The 23,166-nt window shown below is 42.6% G+C and overlaps 1 protein-coding gene across 1 annotated transcript; it reads right to left on the reverse strand.

The window, feature by feature from the left end:
- Positions 1–361: 361 nt before the first annotated feature.
- HSPA4 (heat shock protein family A (Hsp70) member 4) lies at positions 362–16,979 on the reverse strand. Its single transcript, XM_051793963.1, has 19 exons — positions 16,794–16,979; positions 13,398–13,455; positions 11,588–11,728; positions 11,267–11,389; positions 10,706–10,805; positions 10,175–10,308; positions 8,593–8,837; positions 8,135–8,211; positions 7,704–7,855; positions 6,631–6,737; positions 6,154–6,287; positions 5,514–5,695; positions 5,030–5,116; positions 4,373–4,525; positions 3,771–3,896; positions 2,735–2,842; positions 2,302–2,421; positions 1,747–1,908; positions 362–1,531 (listed from the first exon to the last, which is right to left on the reverse strand). Exons 1-19 carry the CDS (start codon positions 16,898–16,900, stop codon positions 1,334–1,336), a joined length of 2,514 nt encoding a protein of 837 aa, XP_051649923.1. The 5' UTR covers positions 16,901–16,979; the 3' UTR covers positions 362–1,333.
- Between the last annotated feature and the right edge of the window lie 6,187 nt (positions 16,980–23,166).

Below are 23,166 nucleotides of genomic sequence, written 5' to 3' on the forward strand. Positions count from 1 at the left end.
ACGAAGAAAAATTTCTTCCCGTGGAGGGTAACAGAGCACTGGAACAGCTACCCAGGAGGGGGGCGTTGAGTCTCCTTCTCGGGAGACATTCCAAACCCACCTGGACTCGTTCCTGTGGCTCCTGTTCCAGGTTACCCTGCCTGGGCAGGGGGGGTTGGACTCCAGAAGTCCCTCCCAACCCCAGTCATTCCGTGGTTCTGTGATTACAGACACCCCGCCAAATCCCCGGGGGCATGGAAGCCTTAAAGCCCCGGTGCAGCCCGGGAGAGCTCCCTGCGCGCTCCAGTAAGGAGGGACACAGCCCTTCCATCCACCCCGACCCCATCCTCTCTCTATTGGAATCAACAGCTGGAGAAGGTGATCCAGTAGAATCCAGTGCATTTATTTCTTGCAATAACTGAATGAGTGTTTTTTCAGCTTTGGATTTTAACACATACAAATTAATGTTTGCAAGTTTAATAACAATCAGTACTAGAAGCAAATCATTGTATAAAGCTCATAGAAAAAAAAAAAAGCCAAATCCATCACTTCTTGGTTTTCCTGGAAAAAAAACCCCAAACCAAAAAACCAAGCATTCCAAATGAAGGCCTCGTGGAAGCAAGCATACCCCTGCCAGAAAAAATTAGGAACAAGTCAGAATCAACTATCAGCGTAGGCAGCTGAAATACAAGAATTCACTCTTTCTAAAAGCGGCTAATTTAACTAGAGACAAAGAGTTTACAGGGCCTAATTAGCTGGGGAGTTTGCCAGAAACCCAATTCCATGTCCAGGAGCACATTCAGAGTCTGATCCGAAGTCTGGGCTAAGGAATAAAGGTGCCGATGAACCACCCACTGCTCTGCAAACCTCCTGTAACCATCAACTGTTCCAGTGCAAATCAGAGTGAGTCCAGAGCAGGCATGAACACTAAAACACAGGCAATGGAAGACTCCACCTCGGGCTCTCCCCTTCCCTCCCTGCAGTCCCAGCTCCTGCAATCCCCAGGGAAAGGGAAGAGCAATGTGAACATCAGACTCCAGGCGTTGCTGTCGCTGTCCTTCAAAGGAAGGTTGAGACACCCTGGACATTAAAAATGGAGAAGCAGGTTATGGCTGTTCCTATAGGGCTAGTTAAACTACCAAAACTTCTAAATACAATCAATAACGGCAAACACTGCTGAGCTGAGCGAGTCCTTTGCTACCTCTGTGTTCTGACCTGCTGCCCTGCCCAAACCTCTCCAGGAGTTACCAAGAGCGCTGTGGGATTCGCTTGCTTCAGTTTGGATTCAGAACATACAAAGTTGACAACTTAAAGCTTTATTGTAGTTTGCAATAATATAAACAAGTGCTGAAATTCAGTCAATGTCCATTTCTGGAAGCTTCTTCTCGGTGGCTGTGGGGGCAGTGCCCTGCTCGGGGGCCTGGGCCCCGCTCCTGGCATCTCCCTGCCCGTCCACTGGTCCGTTGGGTTCTGTCGGCTTCTGCTCCTCCTTCGGCAGTTCCACCTTGGGTTTGGGTTTGCTGACTATGGGATTACAAATATTTGCCAATTCCTACAAAACACAGAAATAAAACATTGTTAGAAATGTTTTTACCTTCGCACAGTTGTACTTTTAACTTTTGACAGCACCAGTGGGATATTCAAGTTGAGGGTTGATGTTCCCCAATACATTTGAGATTTCTTACCTCAGTATTTTCTGAGCACAAAACCTAGACAAGTAAGCAGAAAAATTCATGGAGATACAGTGATTTATGTAGAAAAACTTACTTTAGTTTTAGCCTGGATGTCTTTCGCTTTTATAACTGGGTCCAAAGTAAGACTTCTCTTGTTCTGCAGATTGAGGTTATTGTTCATCCACTCCATGGCTTCATTTGCATTCTTCTCCACCTTTGCCATGTCGGCTTCATCGAGGTGCTCGTACTGTTCATCCTGAAACAGCCAAAGCAGGAGCAGCTCTGTGAATGTTTGAGCACAAACTGCACCCTTATTTCTTCAGACTTTTAGCTTCAAAATATTAAAGACCATTGAGCCAGGAGGCTGTTCTGGTTAGCAGAGGAACTGAGCTGATCACCCACAGCTCTGTAACCAGAGACCTGAAGTTCTAATGCTGCTGGCATTCTCCCTCCAAGAGGAAATCAACACCTAATTAAAAAAAAAAGAGACTCAGGCTTGCAAGCCAACATCCACTTATGAAAAAACTATTAAACACTCATAAGCTCGCCAGGAAGTTGCACCAGCTTTTTGTCTGAAGCAGCTTACCTAAAATTCAGGCAAGATCTGTACCATTTCCTTACATTTTCCAGAAATTAAGTGTGGAAATACCTTTGCTTTGTATGCGTGAACAGCTTTCATGTACTGTTGGATTTGCTTCCCCAGCTCCTCAAATGCTTTTGGTCTTTCCTCCGATTCTTGGAATCTTGCCTGAATAGGCTGACCCAGAGTCTGAAACAAAGCACAAAAGGTATCAAAATCCATAGAGCATTACTATGGGATCCTGCAAGGTTTGACAGGATACACCAATGTTTCTAAATTCCTTGGAACTCTTGACTCTTCTCTACAATTACAGGGAAGACTGATCCTCCCTCAACCCTGTGTTGTTACAGGTCTGTTGAGAGCTGCTCCTTGCATAATTAAAAAGCAAACCAAGCAGTTTGTCACCAGTGCTCACCTCCAAACCAGCAGATCCAACAGCTCCTCACTGCAACAAAGTTCTCCAGCTTCAGTAAATTCCCATGGGAATGTAAGAACCACTTACCTTCAATTCTGTCAATTTATCAATGTATATTTGTTTGGGCTGGTCTTCACCATCTTCATAAAGCCAATTTTCTGTATCTTCCAGCTTCAGTGTGAAGCTATTCCGATCCTGAAGCAACCCATACAAAATAGATGGTGAGATAATTTATTAGATGACAGATGACACTAAATGATACTTGGAACCTTTCTGGAAGAGTTATATTTTTAGAACCCAAAAAACTCTGTCTGAAACTCTTTATCCTAAAGAAACAAAATACTCTTCTGTATGGCTTTGTGGTGAAGACCAGGCTCAAGAAAGAACCATCTGTGATACCGACAGTTTAGATCAATACTGTTATATAGAAGGCTTTTTTTTCCCCTTCCCATTTTCATCATCACTATATGAGCAAGTCTGAAAACAGAGTGAAACTTATCTTTAGCTAAGATGCCATAAATGTCACCTGACATGTCCCAGTTTGGGCTCTGATGTGGGTATTGGGCTCTGCAGACACCTGGCTGGCAAGGCTCCACTGCAATCAGTGGAGATCCAGTCAGGAGTCCAGTGATTCATCCTGCTGGAATTATATTAATTACACACCCAGCTCTTCGGTACAACAGGGAAAGCTGATTAATAATGCCAAGAGGTTTTTAGGCAACCAGTCCAGATACAAATGCCCACATTTAGTCAGACTAATCCCACCTATTATGTTCCTGGGTAGGGCTGCTCTGTCTTAATTTTTTTAAACTATCCTAAATACTGACAAAGAGCCAAAATAGAACAGGTTGTCCTAAAATGATTGTGCAAGGGCTCCTAGTCTGGAAACACACCCTGATACCATCTTAATTGCTGCAACTGTTTTGGAAGAGAACCAGTGGTTTGTGCCTGAGCCCCATTTAGCAGATTATCTTCAGAGCCAGAAAGGTTACAAGTTATTTCTTCAAATTTAAAAGTCTGAATATATAAGTAAGCACAGTGTGTGATACAGGTCAAAAGTTATTAACTACAACTGCTCATTGTAACACAACATATCAAAGGACAATCCAGCAGCAGTACTCACATCTTCACCAATAAATTTCTCATAAACACTGCAGAGTTTGTCTCTCATTTCATACACATACTCTTCCACTGCATTCTTGGCATCATTCCTCTCCTTCTCCAGCTTGTCCTGCATTATCATCTTACCCTGTGAACAAGTTGTCAAATTAGTTGGCTAAAAAGCTAATTATTTAATATTTATTGTCAGGACACCTTGCGAGAAAAGGCTTAAGTTTGAAAAAGATTTTGCAATATTGTAATTTACAGAACTGTTCTAACACAGTACATGAATAAAAATCAATTTGAGTTTTGGTGCAATATCCAAAACAGAACCGAACAATCTTGCTCCAGCTGAGAAACCTTCACCTGACGGGCCACCTGCACCTTGTAACTGCAGGTGATTTTGGAGGTTTCCTGCAGAACAGCTCTTCAGTGAGAGTTACAGCATCACTGAACAGGAGGAATGTATTTTGCCTCCATGGGGCAGTGCTGTTCACATCAGAATTTTAACTGCATGTTTTATTCCTTTTCCTTTTCTTGATCAGCCTTAACCTTGTTTAATGAACACCAACATTTCTGGAGACCAACTAGTAACATTTTTAGCTTGGTCAAGTAAGAGTTTACCTCATTCTCAATGAATAAGTTGAGCATATCCTTCCCTATCTGCCACACCAACTGGTTCTCAATGGGAAGGTCCACTGTGGTCGTCTTCACTTTGGCCTTCTTGGCTTGAGGTGGTTGATCCACCTTCTTGTCTTTTGAGTCAGCCTGACAAGTCTGCAATGAAAAAAATATATTCACAGTAAAAACAACATCATCAGGCAGTTCAAGGTGACCAGTCAAGACTTATATTCAAAAAACTGTGACTGAGTTAGTGCACCTCAGCATCAGAACTAAACACTCCCTATCATTCTGACACCTCAGCTGCTAAAGTCTGAGATAATTAATGCAACCACTGACCTTTTCTGGGCATACTGTCTACATTCATGGGTCACGGTGCCCATAGTATAACACTTTTCTAGTTTTTAAATTATTGAAAACTAGATGATTAGTTCTTCTATGAACAGGAGAGTTCCCTCATTTTATCAGTACCAGGTCACCTGACAGGTCTGCAGTTATCAGTGCCATTTATGTCCTTTCTAAAGCTCTAATCACAATAGACTACCAGTGCACTGAAATAAAAGTTCAGCTTCCAGAACTATGACAAAGGCAGCAGATATGTTCACACTCTGCATATTCTCAGGAATCTCATGAAAATAAAGTCTCAAATGCTCACGTTACCTCCATTTCTTCAGACTCTGCCTTATTTTCAGGTTGGGTCTGCTGTTGTTCTTCAGTTTTTTGTTGCTCCTCATCTACTTGCATCTTCTGAAATTCAGAGAGATCCAATTTCAGACATTAAACAAACGCACATCATTGCTTCAGTCAGTTCCTAGGGTGATCACTTCACTTACACCTCTAATGCTCTTCTGGGCAAAAGAAACAGACTGAAAACTGAAGTAGAGTCTTAAGGCACAAATGATAAGCTCCCAGTCTTTGTTTAGGCAAGCAACATCTCCGTGATTAACAGTTTCATCCATGCCTCACAGTCCTGATTTAAAGAGATCTGTCACTGGTGTAACATGCTACAATTAGTACTTAATCTCATACTTTAGTTGCTGGACATGTCTACTAAATCATTACACAAGTCTCAGACCCTTCCCAGAACTTAGCCAGTTGTGTTTCACCAAGATTTTAAAAAGCTAAGAGCAATGAAGTCTGTTACCTCTTCCTCCTTTGCGTGCTGATCTGTCTCCATAGGTTCTTCGTTCTCATCAGATTTATGAACCTCCACTAAAGATGCGCTCGAAACACTGAAGATGCCATGGATATTTACTCTGACTTTGACTTTCACTTTGGAACTTGATCCATCTGTTTGAGGAGTGACCTTCTGAACCAAGAAGTGAGCTAAACAATCCCAGAGAGAAAAAAGCCAAACAGATTTGATAAACATAAGTGCTGAAGGCAAAGTAAAACCTGCCTGTTGCTGACACAGCTCACTGCAACGCGCTCAGGGGATATCAAATCCTACTAAAGTCAGACAATCCAGTTTTTACTCAGCAATGCTGGGACACACAGCTTTTAGGAATTCTCTAAGGTGTGCTGTAAAAGCTGGTGTTACTTGTAACACAGCAAAAGACTGCACAACTCTCAGTGTTTCCCTTTCAGGTTTGCTCCAATATTAGGATGCTCTTCTTGTCCATAAACTTCATGTTACTCCACTTATTTTACTGTAGATCCATTTGGAAACCTGTCCCTACAGAATTTGTAGTAGGATGCACTTCCAGATTATATAATTAGACAGAAAAGTCCTGAAACATGGACAAGATTATGAATAAAGCTGAAAGCCACAGAATGGTCCTAACCTATAGCACTATCTGGGTAAGGCAGGTCCTTGGGGGAACTGTAGTACGCCTCCAGAGTAAAGGGCTCCTTTCTGTAGAACGTGAGGACCTTGGAAAACGGAGCAGGATGGTTCTTGGGAAAGACCTCACAGTCACTGCAAGAGAAAACAGAGCACCTTTTCAGTATGTGGGACAGTGCAGCTGGTAAGTCAACAACACATTTCTAGAAACTCATATCTTAAGGAAAAGCTTCCTTATGAAGTAACAAAAGACTGTCCTGACCTTCCAGGTCAAGTAAGACCAACAGCCATGTAAGGAAGTGCCAAACTGCCACTTGACCTTGATTTTGTTTTCTACTGTCATTAACATCATAAGTATCAAAATTTGAAGTGTTAAATGGTCACTGTTCTAAGGGTATTTACTCCTACTGTGTTATTTAATCTAGTCATCACCATTTAGTTTTAAGCTGTAAATGCAAGAAGATTGAACTATTTTTACCTTAACCCTTCCTCTGCTGGGGAATTCCATCGCAAAGAAATAGGATACGGTATCAAATCTGTGATAGAAAACTCTCTCACTTTGAAAGCCGGGGATAGAATAGCACACTGCAAGAGCACAAGAGCCACATTACAAACACTCAGACTTCAGATGAACAGTAATTTAATTCAGCAAGTAGTTATTTATGCTGCTTAATATGTAGATTTACTTTGTTAAGGGAGACTAATACTGATGGACTTAGGACCTGCATAACAAGCACTGGAAGCACTAAGAACCTTTCCTTCTCAGGTAGCTGTTACAATCTGCTCACTCTGAAAATGGAAATACACAAGTTTTACTTTAGAGTCATTGTGTTTGGTTTGCTATCATTGGGCTACTGAATTTTCAGTGCCAACATAAGAAATCAGAAATTAAATTTAATTAAAGTTACTTTTCTAGAGCGACATAGGATGAGGACTTCTGCATACTAGAACACAAAGTTCTCTTCTTAAGCAGATTCCAACAGCTAGTTCATATCCCTGATGGAAAAGAACTGTGAGCACATATTAGAGATGATGAGAGCAAACTTCAGGTACATTCAAAAGATGGCAGCACTAGTAACTACGGAGTATTTACTACTGCTTAAGCCATTCAACAGTGACCAAGTTCAGCTTAGGACACAGATTTCCATTAGTAAGAACCTAAGCTTTGACTCCCACCCACGTAATTAAGCAATTGCCATATCTCAAGTTTATCAGCAGTGCTGTAAAAAACTAATTTGCCTTCTAACCCAGGCCCCTGAAAAGGACTCTGGAAGAGAGAACCCTGGATGAGCTTTATCAGATTCCTGGTTCCCAGACACAGCAGAAGAAAAAGACATTTCAACAAGCATCACTGATCCACTGATTTGGCTCAGACAAACAGCACAGAGGAATCACTTTACGCTGCTGTTCTCATTCTCCCAGCTGCCCTCCTAAAGCTTATTTGCATCTATTCTACATCACACATGAAGTATATTTCATGTTACTTGTAGACTCTGGCTCAAATATTTATGGATTTCAATAAAAATACAACTAAAACAAACCACTTTTTACCTGCAGTGCACAACCTCGTGCCACAGCCTCATCTGCATTCAAAGTCGTACTGACTTCTTTGCCAAAAAATTTACTGATCTTCTCTTTTACAGCAGGGATTCTTGTGGTACCACCAACTATCTCTACGGCATAAATATCCTCCTTCTTTAACTCTAGGAAGGAGTCAGACAATAGTTTTTATAGATTACACGTTTCTGTTTCACATGAACAAACTGTAAGTTTTATTAGACCAACCATTACTTTAAGTATGTTCTCTAAGCTTCTAAGCAGTAAGAACATAAGATCTTAGCTCGCGTGAAAGTTTTTTAAAACTTTTAACTACTAAGCAAGAAACTGTTGTTTGTGCTAAATCCATCTGCCCCACACCCAAAGGAAGTCTGTGCTCTGGCTGTCTCTGTTCTGCATGCAGAACACGAGGCACACACACTTACTGGCCTGCTCCAGGACACTGCGAAGGGGCGGCTCGACTCTTGCAAGGAGTCCGTCACACATCTCTAAAAATTTGCTTCTGTTGGAAGAAGCCATAAAACAAAGCTGTAACACACCATAAGCAATGCTGCAAACACAACAGGATGCAAAACTGAAGGAATGCCACTTGAACTGTGTACTGCAGATTTTTCTCTCTCCCAACCCTAGTTTTATACTTTAGTATATTCTCCCACACCAAGCTGGTTCCAATAATCCAGGCACCTTTGCAACATTTGCAGCCCTCCCTCCTAACTCAAGGCCACTGACCAGTCTCTAAACATTTCCATTTTGAGCAGCATTCCTGCACATGCTGTACGTTGATTTCCCACCTCCCTTCAGTTCCAAGAGCTACTTAGTACCAAGTTTCTTTCCTGACTGAAGGGCACTGTAAAGTTCGCCCTTGTAAAGGTTCAAACGTTACCTGTTCATCATTCCAGAGACATCTATGTCGTTCATGAAGCACTCAATGTTCATGGGCAGATCAGAGGCGTTGGCACTCATCAGTTTTTTCAGCTTCTCACACTCCTGGTACAGCCTCAGCAGCGCCCGGATCTTGGACTTTATGTCTAGTTTATATTTCTTTCCGAATTCTTCACAAAAGTATTCAACTAACACCTGATCAAACTTCCTGCCTCCAAGTGTTGTATCAAACGCTGTAGCAAGAACCTTAAAGAAATGGAACCCTTCAGTAATAGTATAATGAGTCATTACTCAGTGAAACCAATTAGCAGCTAACATCAAAGCACTGCTTTGTTTCAAATATAGTTCAACTCTAAAGCAAAGCAAGGATCACAACATTGCTATCTCAAATGCTAAACAGCAGCCCTGGCCCCCTGGGCCTCCTCCCACTCTTGGAGTGAGGTGACAATTGCTTCTAAAAGAAATTTAGGAAGGCAGCGCAAGGCTTAACAACACAATCTGTTCAGTAACTATTGCTGTGAGCAGACCATCCGTTTCCAAATTCTGCTTAGCCACTGTCAGTTTGAATCATATCCCAGTTTAATATTTGATGCCTCATAAGGGTGGAACATGCTTACACCAAGCTAAAAATAAAGCAGGAGAATAAATGATATTAACTCTTGCAAATAGGTGCTTGTTTTTGACGGAGGAGTTATTTGCAAAGAACACCTGTAGCCCATCCACCTGACCTAATTCTGATCTGGGAACATACTTGGAACTTATATTTTAAGGAACAGAAATCAGTGAAGTATCACATTACCCTCAATACACCCTCAGACTGGGTTTGGTCTCTACACTGTCTGATTGCCCTGCTGCCCAGCTCTCCAATCTAGACCCAAAAGCATCCCTTTCATACGTTTAAAAAACAAATCTGAGAGAAACATAAAGTAGGTTACGTTTCCTTACTAAACAGAACTACTACAAAACTAATGTTCTCAGAACATTTCTCTGCATTTCACTACCCCATGCTTTAAAATTTGCATCTGTTTCTCTAGCCAATCAAGAGGATTTACTGGAACTGTAAAGTTCAGAAAAGCCATTAAGAAATGTCAGTATTTGCTGGAAAACACTGATGCTTTGGCGATGTACACTCAGGAGTACACTGTCACTTCCTTAGCTTCCATGGGCAGCTTAAAGTAATTAAGAATGTTTTTACTCTTCTACATGAGGTTAAAAAAATGTCTCTCATACCTCATTGTAAGAATTCCTGCTTTAATGCTCGATCTTATGACTGAAATGGAGTATTTTTTTGAAAGCAGCATGCAGTTAGATATGGTAATTTCTGAATAAACCATTTAATCCAGTTTTTTTATTCTTTGCCAAAGTCTGCTGATTAAGGCATGTTTGCTTCCTCCACACACTGCTCAAAAGCTTTCTAGTTCCCTGCCCTACTTTCGCTCCAGACAAAGTGCAATTTTAAGAACATGAATTGAGCTGTCTGGACACACTTCTGTGAAGCCAGGCAGGCTTGCCTGCCACAGTCCCTGGATGTGCTGATGAATGTGCTACAGGTAATTAAAATGCATGTGTAACAGATTGTTTACTTTCAGTTTGCCTTTGTTGAATGCACAAACAGAAACTTGATATGCAGAATGCCCCATATCCACAAAAACAACGTTCCGTGGCTTCTCTTCCAAGGCAGGCAGGTCTTGCTTATAGATCCCATATGCAAGGGCAACTACAGAAATAAAAGTATAGTTAGGACATTCAGTTTTGTAATTACTCAAGAAGTAAGTGGTACAAGGAAATACTAATGCTGTTTACTGATGTAATTCTCAAGCTACAGACATTGATCTTATTAAACAAAATTCCCAGTGCTAAAGAAACATGGAAGAACATTAAACAGTATCAGCCCTTCCTTCGGCTGCATTAAAACAGATATTCAAGAAATATCTTTAAGCCTCTGTAAAACAATGAAAAAAAACAGACCAGAGGTTAAGAAAATTTATGATCAACTCATCTATTTTAAGCTTATAAAATGAACTGTAATTCCAGAGAGCAAGGATCACAGGCAGAGAAAAAGCCCTTTTATCTAATAAAACTACAACACTGAGTGAGGGAAATAAAAGAATTACCTGCAGTTGTTTCATTTATTAGTCTCAGACAGTTGAGACCAGCAATCTGTGTAGCATCCATCACAGACCTCCTTTCTGCATCTGTGTAGAAAGAAGGAACCTGCAAGGTGATCAGAGTGTCAATATTAACATTTACCAGAGCCAATTTTAGTAAACAGTTACAAGTGTGGACAGTGAGTTGGTAGAGCAGAGCTGAGGCATCGTTCAAATTAAGCGTTCATTTCACTTGCAATAGAGAAAAAAGAAAAAGAAATATTACATGAAGACAAAGTTACTTTTTCTGAATCTTCTTCTATTCTATATCACAAGCTGCTCGCATTTGGAGCAAAGAACCAGAAACAGGTAACAAATAGTATTTATGCTGCTAATTAGCAGCATAAATAAGACCATTAATGAAGTAAGTCTAGTTTTGAAGAAGAGATGTAAGATTCAGTTAAAACAGAAAAGGCAGATACCCAGATATTCAAATTTAATGGGCAATTTAATCACATTTAATGCTGCAATCATTTCAGTTTATGATAGTAAATAAGTCTTACATATTTTGTTGTATCACATACTTACAGAAACAACACAGTCAACCACAGGCTTCTTAAGCGCATTCTCAGCAGTCTCCTTTAATTTGGTAAGAAGCATTCCTGTCACCTGCTCAATAGTAAAGTTTCTTTCTTCTTCCATATACATGGCCTTCAAATAAAAATTGTGCACACACATTACACTGCAGTAAAACCCATGCACCATCCCCATTACTAGCCTTTCATTCCCTATTAAGACTTTTCATTCAAAAGAGAACAGAAACTACAGTGAGCAGATTTAAAATAAAGAGATAAAAGGAAACTTTATCAGTTTCTTCCTCTGGCTCTCTCTCAAGCATGCCAGACTTACCTTGATGCCAGTTGAGCCTGTTGGCAGCTGGACAAGTTCATAGGCAAGGCTTGCTTTTTCAGCTTGAACAAAGGGATCTGAGAATGCACGACCATGAAATCTTTTAAAACTTTGTACTGTATTCTTTGCATTTGAAATAACCTAGAGGAAAAGAAATCTTTAATACAACGTGGCAGAGGAACATCTGAATTTCAAACAGAAGACAAGAGTTTTGTTCTCATGCTTCTCTCGCCAGAATATTTTTGTCATTTGTATCTTAACAGTGTCAGGGCAGGTGCTGGGAGGCAACTTCCCTCTGGTTGCTCAGGGAACCTACAGAAATTTGAGATGTAAAATAAATGTATGCTAAAAACTGAGCCAAGAGTCTATGAAATATTGATTACAGTAGCACTCAATTTTCACAGTGTACATGTGGTTCACTCTGTAGAACTGTTAGCAATGCCTCTTTCCCATTTACCTGTTTCCTACCCCTACCTTTCTAGTGCGCTGCAGTCAGTTATTTCCCAAACATAACAAGCACATGGGTGTAAACTCCAGCTCAGGTTCATCACGTGCACACAACAATTAACACAGACACTCTCACAAAACAGCTCAAGGACCTTGGCATGAAGCTTTAAAAAGTCAGGAGAGCCCCAAGATGGTACTGTCAACTTGATTTAACTGACAAAAGGTAGATTGTCTTTTATGAACAGCAGAGATCAGCACAAATGGAGAACTGAAAATTCGTCACAGCTTGTTTCACGTAGTGCAAATAAACTGAATTCTTTCACTGACATCAGAGCAAGGTACGTACTGAAAACCACAGTAACTGAGAGAGCAGACAAGCACCGTTCCATACAGCATTTACCTGGGATTGGGTTCCAGTCAGGTGTCTATTTCCTAAGTAACCTGGGCTGGATGTTCTCTAGGTTTAGTTTCTGCAGGACATACCTCACCTCTACTGTGCTCTGTGCCAATGGATTTCGTTAAGCTAAGCAGACACTCAATTCCAGAAAAAACAGTTGTGTTTGGTTCTAGTACAGTTGTGCTGTTCTTGAATAACATGGTTGTGTCCAGTGATTTTTGTATTCTAGATAATGAATCTTGATGTATCTCTAGGCTTTTAGGCTAAGAAAACCCAATTGTTTAACTAGTCACTTCCTGTAGGAGACTTAAAAAAAATAAATCATTTTTATAGGGGTTTCACAGCAACATAAAATATGGTACAGCAGGACCTAAATATCACAAGCAAATCCAATCAGCTTAGCTTCTTCTCAGCCCTTAAATCATGTTTACCTACCTACAGCAACAGAAACTCAAGCTATGGGCAAGAACACCCAAGAGGTGTAATTTAGGTTGTAATTCAACCACAAAGAGTCAAGAAAGCTGTATTTATTTACATTCAAGTATGTTCCTTTTCTGCCAAAATTGTGCACTTAATGGAATTCTACAGAATGTAGTCACATAATTAAAAGCCAACATAATGCACAGGAACTGGAAGAAGCTAAGGCAGGCTGAAACATTACTGCTTAGCTTTAGAATTTACATTTGCAACTTAAAAAAAAATTAACTAGTATTTATCAGAATTTCTTAAGAGGTACAGATTTATTTTGTACATTTCATGATGTGCAAGGATCAACCCCGAGATTGCTATCCCAGATGACAAAGCAGCAGTACATGCTGAACAGCTGAAGGAAGGTCAGCTGTTCGTTAGTATGGAGACACCAGGACACCGGCTCAGAGACATCTGTTATCTGCAGTGATAAAACCCACACTCTGCTGAGCTGATTCTTGGCCACTGACGCTGCTTTTCCCCAAACCATCCGCTCACCTGGCTTTTGGCTGCAGCACCAATCGAGCGATTCTTGGGGCCAAAGGATATACAGGATCTACAAGGAGAAGAAAGAGTTCAGTCAGTGATTGGTACAGCTGCACTGCACATCTTTTTGGCAAAAAGTGTTGATACTGTTTAGAATATCGCTGGTCCGATTAGAAAGTTGGTCCCTCACTGCAATATATGCATGGAGTATTCTGTGGATTCTGGAAAAATCAGGCAGTCTAATTCCAGTCACAAGAACAACACTGTAGAACAGCACTAAACCCAAATTATTTATGCTCATTCAAGTTTTCCACCTGAGTACTGACTGGGCAGACAGCCTTTATCTCACTAATTACCTGTGTATCTGAGCCACCCAAAGGTAAGTTGGTTGCTAATAACACAGGAAACATTCGACTGCAGAAGATAAACAGGAGGAAAATCAGATATTAAGGAAATCATTCCTACATGTCTGTTCCAGATGCTAACTAAGCTTTCCAGTTTTAAGGCAAACCCTTCAAGGGCAGGAAGGAAAAACCTGCAGAGAAAGATTGGTGTTTGAGAGTTTGATCTGTACCCACTGAAATGATGTGGATTACCGAAAGGGAAATCATGCTTTACTCCCAGTGCTTTGTGGCAGTTGCAGTTCTGAATAAAGAAATCTTCCTTTTGGGAGAAATTCCTAGGCCAATTAAGCCTCTCGATTTACATATTTAACAAACTGTAGGAGCTCTAACAAAGTGAAACCCAGCCCTCTAATCCAAGTTCCTCATACCACTGGGGTAAACTTAGTGGGGGGAAACCTGCCATTAAGCAAGCAGATCTTTCCTATTCACACAACATCCTAACAGTGTAATTAAGCTGCTCTCCATGCAGCAGGTCAAGAATCTGCTTTACAGCAGGGTGATGCCATAGGGCTGCCACAAGAAACACATTCCAGCTCAGCCTGAGGTTTGGAATTAGGTGTTCTAAGCAGAAACTGTCAAAACCAGAACTGAAGACTGGGGTGATATAATTGCACTGGATTTATATCTTCTTCCAATTTATTAATAACATAATAAATGAAGCAAGGCCTACCCTAAAGCATATATTGCAATAGAATTAACATTTCTGAATAAATCTGTTGTTGTTTGAAACAACTATTCAAGTCAATAAAAAGTGGAAAGTTTATGCTCTGCAGACCCACAACAAGGGAACAGGAGCTGAAAACCTCAGGAGCCCTGGAGCAGGAAGCTGATTACTAATTTACTCTGGTCTCCTGAAAGGAATTAAGACATGAACATAACGTATTGCCTTTCTCTTGGACAAAAAAAAAAGCTCCACACAGCTACTGCACTGCTAAATTCACAAACCAAAGGCGTTTCACCAACACAAATCCATCACTTCAGATGAGCCTTGGGGAGCTGTGCAGGGACCCAGCACAGAGGTGAGTGAAACTGGGAGGGAGGGAGGGAGGGAAGAATTTACAGACAGTCTTATTCCTCAAATCAGTTCACAGGAACCAGAGTTAACTCATTAAATACAAATTGCACTATTACACAACTTCTGGAAGCTGAATAACTAACCATTGCATTACAAGTAGAAACAATCACAGTGAAGATCGTCAGAGGTCTAACGAAACAACTTCAGAAAGCTAAAAATCTCTGCTTAAACAGACCTGCAGGCACTACCTCACCCTGCCATCCACTGTCACTTCCTGGGAAGATTCCCTGTCCCCTGACAGCTCGTTTCCTCTGCACTGACAATCAGCACCAGTTCCATAAGGGTCAGTCACAATGATTTCATTTAATCCAAGTCCCTTCATCCTTATGGAAATAATTAAACTATCTTATTTTCTCCTCTCTGTTTTCACTAGCTTTCTCTCTACCACTTCTCCATACTCAAAGACAAACATGTTTTGCTCAGCTTTGGGATGTACAAGTTCAAATTTTGCAGGATTCTGGAAGAATCCAAGTACAGAGCTGAGAGCAGATTCCATGAGAGTGTCATCTGTGCCACTGAACTCAGTACAATGCACTCAGTGAGGTTTATTTTAATAATACAGATTATTACAGTAACACACATCTGGCAAGCCTTCCCAAAGTTTGGATGTCACCATAGAAAACACAGTGTTTAACCCTGACCATGAGCCAATTCCTGGGGAAACCTGTCACAACACCTTGCATGATTTTCCCTACTCTAAAAACTGCTCAGCACTGACTTTTTGAACCAGGTTTCTGTTTCCACAGCACTTAAAATATCATTCAGAATTTCTTTTAACATAAAGGTCTGCTTGCAGGATGGTTCTCTGTCTTCCTCAAAACAGTACCTGGAGATTAAATCCTGACAAAAATCCTCTCATTTTCATTATGCTCATTTCTTCCAATTTCGCTTCAGCCTCCCATAACTGCATTATTTCCCAAGAGACACTTTATGTCAGATATTTTATTTAGCTTATCTCCTTCAATGAGGGAGATTTGTGCTCATATCTCAAATATATATATATTTATCAGCAGAAATCCCTGAGAGCCAAATACCTGGATCTATTAGAGGACAGCTTTGACATTCTCTACATTAAAGTTTTCCCAGCACATCCAACTTTAAGCTTCCATATTATTGAGAACACTTAAGAGATTTCCAGATACTCAAGCACACGTTCTGAATTCAAAATTTCCTTCTCCGTTTATTCATTGCTTAGAGACAAGAGCAAGCAAACAGAGTGAGGTATTGTCTAATGAGAAGCAAGGTCATTCTCTGCCTCTGGGCTTTTTGAAGTGATGTGAGGGATCTAAAAAAAACCCCAAACATCCAAGAAGATGCTGTTGTCTCACCAAGACAGCAATTTACTTCAGTGCTTAAACAAGGCCATACTACAACACAGGGGAAGCTACAGGAACACTCCTAAGACACTATCCCAGGTTGCTCTAAGCCACTGCTTCTCCGGGCAACCTGTGCCAGGGCCTCTCCACCCTCACGGGGGAGAATTTCTTCGTATATCTAACCTATATTTCCCTTCTGTCAGTTTGAACCTTATCCTGGATGCAGAGTACCCCCCCCGGCTTCCCTGCAGGTCCCTTCAGACACTGGAAGGGGCTCTGAGGTCTCCACACAACCCTCTCTTCTCCAGGCTGAACAACCCCAACTCTCTCAGCCTCTCCTCTGGTGGAAGGTGTCTCTGCCCATGGCAGGGAGTGGAACTGGATGAGTTTTAAGGTCCATTCCAATCCCATAATCTTCTACGATTCTGTGATTCTACAAAAGGCAGGGAACAAAGCGGGTTCCCTGCGTCCGCCGCGCTTTACCGCTTGTCTCTAAGCACTTTATCCCTCCGCTCCTCACGGCCCCGCCGCTTCCCTCCCTCCCCGGCCCCGCCACGCCGGGCCCCGCGGGCGCCTTCCCGCCGCCTCAGCGCGGCTCCCCGGCTTCACTCACGGCGTGCTGCGGTCGCTGTACTCGTTGGCGACGGTCTCGATGCCGCCGGCGCGGGCGACGGCCACGTAGCAGCTCTGGAAGCCCAGGTCGATGCCCACCACGGACATGGCGGCGGCGCTGAGGGGGGAGCGCGGGGCCGGCAATTCTCGAAAGATCCCGTCGGGCCGCGGCCGCGCCGGCGCTGAGGGCGGTGCAGATCTCGCGAGACCGCGGGAAGCGCGCCGGGGGCTGAGCGGGCGGGAGGGGCTCTGAGGGGGCGGGAGCGAATGTCTGAGGGGGCTGAGGGAGGGGCGTCTTTTTCCTTTCCAAGAAGTTCTTTTCTCTCAAAATATTCCAGGAATGGGAGAAAAAAGGCGATTAAGTCACAACTTGGCAGCACTGCAGAGGTTGCTGAGTTATTTCCCTCTGGGTTAGAGGCTGTTGGTGCTGCAGAAAAGCCGTTTAATGAAACTTTTTTGCCCATATGATGTAACGACCTGAGGGGTGACGGATGGGGATGAATGGAAACAGCTCGCCATGTGATTTTATAGTAGTTAAATTACAATTTATAGAAACAGGTTTTGCAGAAAAGCACTTAAACTCCTCCTTAGCAATTATGTTTTGTGGTTTAGATGAGTTGGATGGGCCGGGTTTGATGGGCTTGGAGCAACCTAGTTTAGTGGAAGGTGTCCCTGCCCATAGCAGGGGGTTGGAATGAGATGAGCTTTCAGGTCCTTCCAACCCAAACCATTCTGGGATTCCGTGTTCTGATTTTTCCTGAATTACAGAAGAAAATCCAAGGCTGGGTTCATAGTTTTATACTTGAGAATGTGGTTAAAAGACGTTGTGGTTCCACCTATGTGGTTCCGGCTATGCTCCCAATAAAATTTAGCTCATGATTGCTTTATATGCAGTAGCATTTACAGTACAGTCGGCCTGTAATCAACACATAAAATTTTAATATTATTATATCTCATTGGACCATTCTCACTGTAGTTTGGACATGTGTTTTTCAGGGCAACATTTGGCCAACTACTGTTTTGTGGGTTTGCTGGAGAAAAGTCTTTTCAGGGATCAAGGATTCCTAAAAGACAAAATAAAATAAAATATACAAAGAATCCCTCATAGTTCCAGCACATTCCATGGTCCCGGTGGTGGTGGGAGTGGGGTAAGGGAGAAATGGACACCCAGCAGTGGTGCTGCTTCCCCTGGCAGAGCAGAGGTCAGGGAGGGTTCTGCTGAGGGGAACGCTTTGGGATGAAAACACAAGGGATTGGTGGATTCATCCGACCACAAACCTAATTCTGATAGTTATATCCATGGATTTGGTGAAACTGAATGCTTGGGAATGCTTTCAGTTCTGAGATAAAACACACCAAAAATACATCAGTGTAATGTGTTATAAACAGTACGCTCGTTACCAAGTTCCCAGGACTGTATTTACATCCCTGCTCCTTGTTTTAGTGACACAGAAAACACGTGGTGGAGAAATTCAATATTCCAGGAAGGAAGGACTCTTGCCCCAGAGCCACTCTGGCAGCTGCCAGTGGGCTGGAAATTGCATCACGGTGCTAATGACAGAATATTAATGAAGTGTTTGACCTTCGACATCCTTGAGTGCAGAGCGAGGTGCCAAGGAACGGAACCAGCCGTTGGTCCGTGTGGGAATATTGTACAACCCACAGTACCGGGAAAACAGTTTCCTCTTGTATTTGTCGCTTTCCCTTTGAAAAGGAGAGACAGGGAGCAGAGTCTGGTGTCAGAGGGGATCTGTGTCCGAGTGCCCTGATGTGACCGCTGACCCTGGGCCAGGACACGGCCCTGGGACTTTGCCAGGGCTGCTGCCTGTGGGGACCGAAGGGAGGTGGGGGAGAGGGGCCCTGCCAGCCCAAACAGACAGTTCTGGTCACCACATACAGCCCCCAGCCAGGCAAAAAATAAATAAATCAACCCAAAACCTGAGGAGTCGCGATGCAGTCATCTAAGTGGAACAGATTCCACAATTCTCCCCGCTCTCCTCTATTTTCTGAATGTTTTTTCTTGTAAGAAGTGAGACTTCTAATGTACAAAACATGAACAGACTGTTGTACCTATTTCTAAGCAATAATTAGGATTTGATGACAGCTGAAAGACACGCAGCTTATCTTGAACTCCTGTAATATATATTCTTTAATAAGGCTTTATCTTTTCTTCCCTGGTGAAGAGTGATTTGCAGAGAGAGAACAATGAATGGAACAGTGAAGTGCCTGATGGGGTAACTCAGCTAAGAGAAAGTATTCAAAATGTGATGATAACATGGCCCAAAACTCACGGCTATTTTTAACAGAAGGAATAAGTTGCTGGTGATGTACGTGCTACCATCCCTCTGCTCGGAGCTGCAAAGGGGTGTCCTGTGGCCTGGCAGGTGTTACAGATGTGTGACCCTCAAAAACCAGGGGGATAAAAAATGGGGAAAATACTGATGTTAATTTGCATGCTAGGAGTGATTTTGTCTGTTTTTCAGAGTATCCATACTGTGCTTCATTCAGTGCTTTACTCAATCTGTGCCTTGGTCAGTCCTGATCTCAGTCTGCAGCCCCAAGACTTTCTTAAAACCTACTCCTCTGGGGAGCTTCACATATAAATCCTTGCCTGGCATATTTCACATGATCCTTTATGATCTATAAGCAAAACAGATACATGATTTCAGTGCCTGCATACTGCAAATCCACCCCCACAGTGTATCCCAGTGTTCTTCCAGAACCTCCAGCCTCAGTTTACAGTTCATTGCACCTCCAAGTCAGTCTTGCAATTCATTAACGCCGGCCAAACACGACCACGAATGTGGGCTTAAAATAACCCCTGGCTGGTATCTGTCACAGGCTATTCTTTGGGCTGCTGGAAATAGCTGTGCACGTCACCCAATGTATGGGTCATCAGCCTATTCTGGGATATTCAAATAGAAATGGGCTTTGTGATCCCCTCAGCTGAGGGATCTGGGATATCAGGTTGCCCAGAACTCTGTTCTGACTCATACCACATATAACCCAGTTCTCTGAAATCCTGCCTGTCTGTGCTTCCAAAGGTTACATGGGAGCCGGGTTCTACCAGTTCTGTTATCTCAAGAATTTTCAGAGAAATAGATGTGAAAAAGATAAATTTCCCTTTTATTCTGGTTTCCATAGTTTTCCATCAAACTTGGAAGATAATTAGATTTCCTGTGTTTATAAATTAAACCAAGCCAAACAGACCCCACACCAAACAAATCCCAACTGGACATTCCCACAGAAACATAATAAATGCAAACAGAAAAAAAGGAGGAAAGCAGCTACAAAACCAGTATTGGAAAGTGATGGGCACTGTAGCAACAAAGGCATAAGTCTAAGGAATATATAAATTATTTGAAACAATTATTTGTTCCTGGATGCTGTGTATTGCACATACATCATCATTGGATAATTAAGGCTAGTTCATAATTTTGCATGTATTTCTTAACACTGGAAATTAGTGCCCTGGAGCAGTCTTTCTGAATGGGTTTTAAGCATGTAAGATACTTCTCAGCCTGTTGGACCGCGGAACGTGGCAGAAAAATGCAAGAGGCTTCATTTGGACACCGTGCAGTTAGTGTGTCAGCCTCCCTATGGAATTCTGGGGCACTGAACAGAGCTGCGAGTCCAGCAGACAGAATTTGTAACTTATTGATAAAGTAAGGGTGGGGTCATCTGATTTCAAAATATGAAACAGTGGGTATGTTAAAGAAAATAAAATTATAAATGCTCCATATGAGTGTACGTCCCTTCACAGAATGCAAGAGTTTAGGAGAGAAATTTTTAAATTGTGATTAAATTTCTCGATGTGATAAAAACAGTATCAGTGAAACACCGCATGATCCCAGTGACTGGAGTAGTAAGACTGGAATTAAGTTCAATGGTACAAAGATTAAGGTCATGGGCACATGAACTAAGAGCAAAAAACCTGGAAGCACTTCAGTAGGAAATAATAGCAGAGGAGAGTGACCTGCATCTGACCTGGCTGGTCAGGGGGTGGAAAGTAAGCACATGGGGATGGGAATAAGTAATTAAATCAAGGAATAGCTAACAACAAATGGATAAATCAACTGATCACCCATAAATTAAACCAGAAAGCAAGGGGATCCTGGAGCAATTGGAGCAACCCAGCTCTGGAAAGTCTGCTAAGGAGAGCTGGGGGAAGAAAACTGTTAAATACGGCTCAGCCCAAGTGTAGAGATGGGATTCTGTGAAACAGTTCCCACATAACTGGAAGCAGCAGGAGTACCTGCTGGGTAACTTTGAGCTCTGTCATCCCAAAACATACAGATCCTAATAGAGGGAGGATTGAGGCCACAGTCTGTCCTTGCCATGCCCTTTTCCATGGGGCCAGTGCTTGTGCTGCTCATGGACTGGGAGCTGGGCCATGAGCCCATCCCGGATGGGTGAAACCCTGTGGACAGGAGCTCAGCCCAGATTTTCTCCACCCAGACTATCCACAAGCCTCCTAAAAGTTCCGGAATTTTGTGTGCTGTGCCCACACATGGTGTGGGTGAAGCCTTCCCCTCTCACCCTGTGTGGGTTGGGAGCGCTGCCCCATCCCGCACCCTCCGCCTGCCGCTGAGGCTCCTTTGAGTGCACCAGGCTGCTGGCCCTCTGCCCAGGAGAGGAAAACATTGGAATTTGTTCTGGATCCACGTCATCCATTCCACTGACACAGCTAATGATGTGAGATCCCACAAACCGCACACACGGGTGACGTCCCCGCTTCGTCGACGTGCTTCACGCTCCACCGGGAGACATCTGGGATCTGGTGACACAGGGATGTGCTCAGTGTTTGCCAAAATGTGAGCTGAGAATCCAAAAATAGGGCAGAGATTTCTAGGCTGGTGCAGGGAACAGTCCCCAGCAGGCACTGGCTAAGGGCACAGTCAGGATAACAGTCTCATAGCAACACTCCCCCCTCTTGGACAGGGGAGTTCATCCCGACCTCACAGCTCATCAATTTAGTTCATTTTCATGTATTCTAATAACAAAGCCTGTTTTTTACTTTTTATTTTGAAGGGAACCGTGGTTGAGTGTCCGTATAGATCATAGATTTTTGGGATGCATTGTCCCTTTCAGCAAACTTTGACAATAGCTGACCTAATGAAGACTATTCTGATTTGAGGCTCCAGAAGGTTCCTTCATGTGAAGGAACAATTCAAACCAGTTCTATCTTTTTTCTTTCAGCTGTACCATCCTTTAACTGTCTGTTTATATGGTGGATACCAATGGAGTCTGGAATTATGCAAGCCTGGAATTCTAAAACATAGAGCTGGGTCTGCTCTTAGTTACTGATACAAACACTGAGTGTCTGCATTGATTTTACTAGAACAGACTGACATCCATACTGGCATTAAGTTTAGATATATTATAAATACTTTTTTTACCCCCAGATATTTCCTTATCTGTTGAGTAGTTGAAACAAATCCTTTTTGTGACTCTGCTGGAAGAGGAGACCCTTTCTATCACACAAACATCATGCCAGCAATGAACACATGAAAACTGTGTTCAGCAATTTTTGCTGCGAGGAAAATGTGCAGAAGAAGGAATGAGGGAACCCATCTTGCTTGGGAAGTTAAGAAACAGAGAAACATAAAGATTTTGAGCTTATGTTGCTTTATTTTTTGCCTAGGAAGGGATTCCCATATTTCTGATTCTCATAAGCAAGTCATCTGAAATATCCCAACAGACGGGATCTCACCTGGTGTTCTCTCCTCTGATGTGCTAAAACATGCTGTGATGAGGCTGGTCCCTGAAATCACCATCACAACGTGGGAAAACCATCACAGAAATGGTGTCCAGGCCATGCTCTGGCAGGAAATGGGAGTTTTCCTCTTCATGGCACTTGTCAGGGCCCAGCAGGGACCGTGTCCATGCTCAGGTTCACTGCAGCAAGTGCTCATTTCACTTGGCTGTTCTAGGTTTGCTTTGTGATGAAGAGAAGCATTTGGATTTTAATGTTTTTAAGCTGGCCGGTTTTAAGGAAAGCTCTGTAGGTGAGATAGCAACTTCCATTAGGAAATACAGTTCAGATGGATCTGGGAATTGTAAGGCAAATCTTTCGTCCATCCATCGGCCAGGGCTGCAGCCCCCAGCTATTCCAGCAGCAGTATTTCTGTCTCTCACATCATCTCCTCATGTCTCTGGCAGGGCAGGAGAGATTTTGGCACGACAAAGAAGAGGAGGGGCAGCGGGAGCTTTCTGACACCCGGCAGGCAGGTCCTTGGGAATCTGTGCCAGCTGGAACGAGCAGGGCAGCCAAGGAAGAGGACAAAAGGAATGTGGCTTCATGTATTGGCTTTATCAAAACTCATTGTTCTCTCACGGGATCAGTTTTAAAAGGATATCTGAAATTTTGTGAC

This window comes from Manacus candei, unplaced genomic scaffold (assembly GCF_025592945.1).
Source record: "Manacus candei isolate 608988 ecotype Guabito, Panama unplaced genomic scaffold, ASM2559294v1 h1tg000037l, whole genome shotgun sequence".
Lineage (NCBI taxonomy): Eukaryota > Metazoa > Chordata > Aves > Passeriformes > Pipridae > Manacus > Manacus candei.